This window comes from Perkinsus marinus (assembly GCF_000006405.1).
Source record: "Perkinsus marinus ATCC 50983 genomic scaffold scf_1104296976042, whole genome shotgun sequence".
Taxonomy (NCBI): Eukaryota; Perkinsozoa; order Perkinsida; family Perkinsidae; genus Perkinsus; species Perkinsus marinus.
Genome location: NW_003200547.1, coordinates 74,201 through 82,182, shown reverse-complemented (window position 1 = coordinate 82,182; position 7,982 = coordinate 74,201). Strand labels below are relative to the sequence as shown.

The 7,982-nt window shown below is 42.1% G+C and overlaps 3 protein-coding genes across 3 annotated transcripts in view; all 3 read left to right on the top strand.

The window, feature by feature from the left end:
• Pmar_PMAR028406 (sentrin/sumo-specific protease, putative) overlaps positions 1-674 on the top strand; it is a gene marked incomplete at both ends in the record, with an annotated part of 3,757 nt that extends 3,083 nt beyond the window's left edge. Inside the window, one exon of the mRNA XM_002764836.1 lies at positions 590-674. Within this exon, the coding sequence (XP_002764882.1) occupies positions 590-674 (85 nt within the window). The remainder of the gene's footprint in view (positions 1-589) is intronic.
• A 5,107-nt stretch (positions 675-5,781) lies between these two features.
• Pmar_PMAR028405 (hypothetical protein) lies at positions 5,782-5,933 on the top strand (the record flags this gene model as incomplete). The annotated part of the gene is made up of 1 exon (XM_002764835.1): positions 5,782-5,933. A coding segment is annotated over one exon (152 nt), but the record flags the coding sequence as incomplete, so codon positions are not given.
• A 721-nt stretch (positions 5,934-6,654) lies between these two features.
• Positions 6,655-7,982, top strand: part of Pmar_PMAR028404 (n-acetylglucosaminyl-phosphatidylinositol de-n-acetylase, putative) — a gene marked incomplete at both ends in the record, with an annotated part of 2,683 nt that continues 1,355 nt past the window's right edge. The window contains one exon of the mRNA XM_002764834.1: positions 6,655-6,858. Within this exon, the coding sequence (XP_002764880.1) occupies positions 6,655-6,858 (204 nt within the window). The remainder of the gene's footprint in view (positions 6,859-7,982) is intronic.

Below are 7,982 nucleotides of genomic sequence, written 5' to 3'. Positions count from 1 at the left end.
TTTCTCGGTGAGAAATCAATCTTTGTAGTAGGGCGATGAGCAGCACTGCAAAAAATGTTTGCTTTCCTCAGCTGAGCACAATAGTTATTATAGGAGTTTATATACGTATTGGGAGAATATACAAATAGTGTACAGAAACTAACAAGAATTATCCAAAATTTCCTCATAGTCTCGATAGTGTCACCAACACATGTGGTTGACCATGTTCATATTTCGCGATTCTGCCGACGGTTAGGAGGGGAATTTTCATTGGAAATTTCCTGTTTTCTTTGTTTTTTTTCACAGGGTCGTTATGTAGTTATACACAGTGTTAACCAAACCGTTATATAAAGTAATATTTTCAACACCTCTGTTTCGTAAGCTTTTCGACGCCAGAAGATTTATGTTAGTGGATAATTTAACCTTTCGTGGGATTTTTTAATTTTCCGGAAAATTTTCCTCCTGGAATAATTTTTTTGGAAAATTTGCTCGTGGAAAAAATTTTGGAAAATTTTCCTCGTTGAACAATTTTTTCGGAAAATTTTCCTCGTGGAAAAATTTTTGGAAAATTTTCCTCGTGGAAGAAATTTTTTGGAAAATTTTGCGGCAGTTACGAGGAAGCGGATTCGTTGAGGGTTCAGTCGGCGTTTAATAAGCAGGGAAGGAAGATGGCGGCAGACCGCACTGAAGGGTAGAGGGAAAATCGTCACGCGCCACGAAATTGGGGTCGACGGTCAGGCGTGGTATCGGCCGGGCTCAGCCGTTGTTGAATTACATGCCGGTGGGAGAGGACGGAGTGGAGGAGAAGACGGGAGGTAATAATTGGACCTATTTTGAATCTTTTATGGTCAACCTCTGGATACGCCAGATCAGTGTTGGAAAAATATGCACATGGCTAACTACATGTGTTGGTGACAGTCGAGGAAATTTTGGGGAATTTTCGTGGGTTTCTGCACTTGTTACCCCGAATGCGTATATAAGCTTCTATAATTAGTGAGAAAACTCCTGAGCTGAGGGAAGCAAACATATATTCCTACTCCAACACTGTATAGAAAGTTCATTCCGTCACGCGCCATGAAATTATCGCATCTCTCATCATTATCAGGTGTTGCAACTACTACACGAAAATTGACTCCTGAGGAGATTAAAATCCGTGAGGAAGAGTTGAGGAAGATGTCCGAGATGGCGTCACCATTTTCGCTGATGGAGAAGGAGCGACATCGGAATCCTGTTCTACGGTGAGGAACATGATGGGACCCCGCTCTAGTATAGATCTCAAGAAATTTCTCGCGACGATTTGTGATGCAATCGGTATCGAACTTATTATGGTTAGGCGTGTTATGGTTATCTAGATTCAAGTTCAGCTGGATTTTTTTCCGGAAAATTTGGGGAATTTTTCCCCCATCACTAAAACGGTCAACAGTAGTTGTCGTTTTTTCTACTCTTCGTGGTGTTGCTGAAATTGGAAATTTTCGAGGCGAATATTTTTTTCTGAATTTTTGTTAGATTGCATGAGGAGGTATGGGCGTTTGCTGAACATTATTTGCTAACACCTAAGGGGACCAGAATGGAGGCGGGAAAAATGGCGAAAAACATCGCGGATGAGGTACAGTGCAAAGCAAACAGATATGCATATGTAGATTTTCGAGATGGCTTTCCTCAATTTTAGACTAGTACGACGATAGACTTTAACGTTGGTGTCAATCGATTCACATTGTTATCATGTTGATATTACTCTAAGAAATTGAAAAGGTGTTGAAAATATTACTTTATATAACGGTTTGGTTAACACAGTGTATGATGGACTTTAGAATAGTAATTTTACAGTGTTGGAGTAGGAATATTTGTTTATTTTTTTCAGCTAATCTCAGGAATTCCCTTGCTAATTATAGGAGTTTATATACGAATTCGGGTGGAAATGAGAATTTTCGAAAATTTCCTCGGAATTTTCACAGGCATTTTTTTTGCAATTTTCGAGGCGTTTTAGGTAGAAGCGTGTTTGAGGGCTGACCAGCCGTCTACCACCTCCTCGAAGAAATGGGCGTCTGTTCGGCCGTGTGGCCTTTACAGTTTGGGTGAGTTCGTTGATGAAATCTTCGCTGTGCGCGGGAGGCGTATCTTTGGGTATCTTTAGGTGTGGGGAACCTAGAAGAACGTGATGGATTTTGCATAGAGCTGTATGTTGATAATGTACCTAAGCTTTATAGTAAAGGGGGCAAGGCTGTTGTTAGAGGAGGAGGAGAGGGAGCCGCTTCGGGGTAGCAGCGGGGGGGATATATGCACATGGTCAACTGAAAATCATGGAAAATTTTGAGGAAATTTTGAGGAAATTTTGCGAAATTATCGTTGATTTTTGTATACTTATACCCAAAATGGTGTGATTTTTCATAAAATAGTGAGGAAACCTACGAGCTCAGTTGAGGAAAGCAAACATACATTCCCACACTGAGGAGGGGAGAGTTAATTTTGTGGCGCAGTGACGGGAGAGCTCACTGTATAAAGGGGAAAACCAATGGCGATGTTCCATACAGTTTCGCCATCTGTTTGAAGTGAAGTGGTGTGATAGGTTTTCATTAGTGTTTTTCATATCACGGGTGGAACGGTATTACACTACTCCTAGAATTGGCTCTAGAGGAAGTGGAAGGCGATGCTGGGAGAGTATAGTGAAGACCCTTAAATGGTGTTGAAATTTTGTAGTTGTGAATGTCGTAAAAGTGATGTTGTTGTTACTTCTAGAGCGCTCTAAGGTTCATACAGTCATCGCTAATTAACTTTGGGGAATCATCAAGGAAACCTATAATGTTCCCGAGGAGAACTCCATTTTGAATTTCGGACGTATGGCTAGGAACACATTCTTCTTCAATCAGTTTCCCATGTAATCACATGAGCAACATTTTTATCAAACCCTATCGGGTTTACTATTATCATTCACTTTAGTGGTACTGGAGACCGCGCCTCGGAAGGGCTCATGGCGTGTGCGGCTAGGCTCGTGTCACACTTGAGTGATGTTGGTTTGCTCATGGACAGCAACGAGAAGGAGAATAAGGTTACAGTTGGTGAGGAGGAGGGGAGGGGGGACATCTTGCAATCTTGAGAAATCTTGCATTTCCTCAGTGAAATGTGGGTCGATATTGACGAGTGGAATATTAAGCCCGGTTATCTATTTTACTACTACGGCTCGGGGAGGGCTGCGATGTGCTATTTGGTTGAATGCTGATGAGGCTGATGGAGTTACGCGGGTGACTAAGAAAAATATATCGGAATACCCAGCGTTGCTGCCCTTGTAAGTGTTGGAGTATATGTAATCGCTTTCCTCAGCACCTGAGCTCAGGAGTTTCCTATACAGTGTTGGAGTAGGAATATATGTAATCGCTTTCCTCACCTGAGCTCAGGAGTTTCCTATACAGTGTTGGAGTAGGAATATATGTAATCGCTTTCCTCAGCACCTGAGCTCAGGAGTTTCCTATACAGTGTTGGAGTAGGAATATATGTAATCGCTTTCCTCACCTGAGCTCAGGAGTTTCCTATACAGTGTTGGAGTAGGAATATATGTAATCGCTTTCCTCACCACCTGAGCTCAGGAGTTTCCTATACAGTGTTGGAGTAGAAATATATGTAATCGCTTTCCTCAGCACCTGAGCTCAGGAGTTTCCTATACAGTGTTGGAGTAGGAATATGTGTAATCGCTTTCCTCAGCACCTGAGCTCAGGAGTTTCCTATACAGTGTTGGAGTAGGAATATATGTAATCGCTTTCCTCAGCACCTGAGCTCAGGAGTTTCCTATACAGTGTTGGAGTAGGAATATATGTAATCGCTTTCCTCAGCACCTGAGCTCAGGAGTTTCCTATACAGTGTTGGAGTAGGAATATATGTAATCGCTTTCCTCAGCACCTGAGCTCAGGAGTTTCCTATACAGTGTTGGAGTAGGAATATATGTAATCGCTTTCCTCAGCACCTGAGCTCAGGAGTTTCCTATACAGTGTTGGAGTAGGAATATATGTAATCGCTTTCCTCAGCACCTGAGCTCAGGAGTTTCCTATACAGTGTTGGAGTAGGAATATATGTAATCGCTTTCCTCGGCACCTGAGCTCAGGAGTTTTCTCACTATTTATAGGAGTTTATATACGAATTCTGGTAGAAATTTCCAAAAAGCGATAATAATTTCTGTTCACAATTTTTATATTGTCACCAACACATGTAGTTGACCATATTCATATTCTCCTCCTGACACTGGTGGGGACCGAACCGGCGTGGGAGGATGTGTGGAGTCGTTGGTGTTTTAGGTTTGCGGTGAATTCGGCTTATCTCACTCAAGCAGGGCTGCTCTCTCATGATGGTAGAGCGCAATGTCTTGATAAGTAGGGACGGGGGGGAGGGGGTCTTCCATTGGGGAATTGGAGAAAAATAAATAATTTTCCTCCTATTTTCCTTTCCCAATTTTTTCTAGATTTTTTTCTCTAGATTTTTTCTCTAGGTTTTTTTTCCTTTTTTTCCTTTTTTTTCTTTTTTTTCATTTTTTTCTTTTTTTCCTTTTTTTTCTTTTTTTCCTTTTTTTTCTTTGTTTCCTTTTTTTCTTTTTTTTCTTTTTTCTTTTTTCTTTTTTTTTTCATTTTTTTATTTTTATTTTTTAGTAGTTGAATTTACTTCAGATGATCTTCGGGGAGCACCTCTCCTTTTCAGTTGTTATTAACTGATGATATTCGTATCTCTTTATCGAACCATTAAAATGTGTGTGTTACTCGTCACCAAATCGATTTGATTTCGAACGATGGGAATGACCGCGCGCCACAAAATTGCGTTCTCAGTTACTCGCTGATCTCGTTGATAAACACCTTCTTGCGGGATCAGGAGAGATCGGCTTCTCAGGAGCTGACCAAATCGACGGCGGCGTTTGGGGACAACAGCAAACCGGCATTCACCAGCATGAGCCTCGGCGATTTATTGTGGGAATTCGCCAAGTAAAAACGGACGTTTTAGGGAAAATGGGCGAAAAATTCCGATCGGTTGAGCGAAATGGTGCACATGCTCAACTATGTGTGTTGGTGACAATATGGAAATTCTTAGAAAATTCTCATTGGTTTCTGTAGACTTCCTCTCGAATTTGTATGTAAACTTTTAAGATTAGGGAGAAACTTCTGAGCTCAGCTGAGGAGAGCGAACATATATTCCTACTCCAACACTGAGCAGGTGGCCGTCTGAAAATATAAGGATCGTTAGTTCTGTTGAGTCCATTTAGTCGCTCTTTAACGACACGAAATCGGAATTTTTCGCCCATTTTTGCCGACGTTTTTGTTCAGGTCATATAGTCGTGAGATCGATGAGAATGAGGAGAGTGTTGATGATGGTAAAGAAAACTGCACTTGCCAGGGATCGAACCGGGGACCTCTCGGTTAGGCAACTTGCGACGCTCGAGTAAACGCCAGTGGCTATTGCCGTGGTTGGAGAATCTCATCGATTTGACCTCCCAACTGTCCAATTTCCACGAGACCAAGGCGGCCTTCGAGAGTATGTATGCTACGTTGAAGTGAGTTGGGCGGAGCGAAGTTTTTTTATTGGCATATTCTGATTTGCGGTGTTCTGTTTTGTACAGGGGTTGTCACTATTTCTTCATATTTCTGGAGAAAATTAAAAAACTAGAATCCAATTGTTAAGTTTGCGAGAGTTTTCTTGGGAAAATTTGTTGTAAAAAAATTTCCAGAAAATTTCAGGGAAAAATTTTAAAATTAAGATAAATTTAATAAATTTTGAATTTTTTTAATTTTTAAAATTAAAAAAATTTTTTTCATCGCGACAGCGGTTTAGGTACTTGATAAGATCACCTGAAATTCGGCAAGAGCGAAATCGAAGTCTTTTGGTACCGTATTTGCTCGAATTGCCATCGGACAAGACCGCCACAGTGAGGGCCAGCGAGGCGTGGAAAAAGTATGGTCGTGATAGAGAAGTGGGGGGAAGAGGTGGGCGGCCTTTCCAGTGACCTCGGTTCGATCCCTGGTAGGGACGCTTTTAGGATTAACTGATTATTACCGCGATGAGACGCGACGGAGGTTTGGGGAGGTTATGAAGATTCGCGCAAATCTCGGCGATGAGATGAAGCTCAGGATAGCTCACCCGAGCATGGCAGCGTGGTGGCTAAAGCCTACTAGGGTTGCTGATGTAAGTTTTCACGCTCCACGAAATTGGAGAATTTTGTGAGAGTTTGGTCTTGGAGGGTAAAATTTACGTTGTAAATTTCAAAATAGGTTTCTTGGAGTTTCACCCGTGATATGAAGAGCTTTTGTGAGAAGAATATTTTACATTTAAATTCGCAAAAAAACGCATGTGAGCAGTGAATTTCGTGATATGGAGTGATTTGCCGGGTGTAATTCGCGAAGTGTTTTAAATTCACTTCATATCGCGTTTTACACCTCGAGTATTACGCCACTTCACTTAACTGAATATTTATTGTTGTCTTCAGGCTCGCAAGAGAGGAAGAGAGGAGTCTAAACAAGCTTCTCGAAAAAGGCAAGCAGTAGCGGCGGGCAGTAGTAAGTAGTAGTGTTGGTGGTGAGGCGTTTCCTACGCTGGAAAAGTTGTGTTTTGTGGGAATCGAACCGGGGATCTTTGGATTACCTGCTCGGTGTTGTAGTAGTAAACCAAGTAGACTAGTTCCACTGCTATCTTATATTATTATCATCGATGACCTACAGCACTACTATTGCGCCAGCGGCGGCGGCTGAAGGACATGCAGTTGATGATGTGTCGGTGTTGGCGGCTATGAGGCCGAGCATGGCGACGTGGTGGTTCCCGAGGGCCCATCAGCCGACACAGATTCCTCAACCACAGAGAGATATTATCGAGCAGAGAGGCGCGGTGGTGATGGAAGTTGATGATGAAGTGCAGGTAATAATCGTTTGATTCGTGGAAAACGGACGATTATGGGTTGATGGGTAAAAAAATCCGTAATCGGAATTTTTCGCGCCGAAGTCGGGAAGTATAAACGACATCATATACATGTGGTTTGCACGCATGCACAAGATCGTATCTTTCTCTTCTCCCTTTAGTCACGTAAACGAGGTCGTCCTTTGGAATCTTCATGCTCCAGTGGTGAAGAATATTATCATCAGCTTAGTAAGCGTGGTCACTACTCGATAGCATAAACGGGACCGCCCGAGCTGATGATGATGAACGTCGTAATTACATTAAATCGATTTAGTATGATCGTTATACGGTCTTGGGAGGAGTTGCAGTTGGGTAAAGACGAATATTGTTACTGCTTGCGGTGTTGAGCTGACGCGTCTGGGAATCGAACCTGGGGTCTCTGGTTACACGTGTTTGGTTTCCTCGATTGAGCTCGTGAGTTTACTCAATACATTATGAAAATTCACATACGAATTCGGGTAGAAGCGTTAGAAAAACCAACGATTTTTCCCGAAATTTTCTCAGAATTTTTATATTTTTATCAACACATGTAGTTGACCATGTGCATATTCCCCCCTTTGCACTGCTTAGGATTTGCAGTTGTTTTCTTCAACTTTTTCTATTCCCACTGAGGATGATTTCTTATGGAGGTGTTGGGTGTATCGCGATGACGGTTTTGTTGTTGGCGTTTTTCTCAGCAGTCGGACTGAGGTGGGTTTTGGGCCTATTCCGTATCTTGCACGCTTGAACCTAAGATATGCTCTCAGATTTCTAAAGTCACCGAAGGAGTTCCCATTTAAATCAGCGACCATCATCGTAGCCCATCCGGACGACGAAACGATGTTTTTCTTGCCGATAATAAAATGGTTGAAAAAACTCAAAATTAGAGTTACTATTGTTTGCTGCACTACGGGAAATTACGACGGTTTGGGAGGTAGGTCTGGGGGAAAAATGTGGGGAATTTTCGGCGAGAATCATCAGTGGAGTTTCACGACCCGTTTTATGTGAAGTGGCGTAATACTCTGTGAAAAACGCGATATTCGCGGTGATATGCAGTAGTCGTGAAATAAATTTTTCACTTGTGTTTTTCATATCACTAGGGTGGT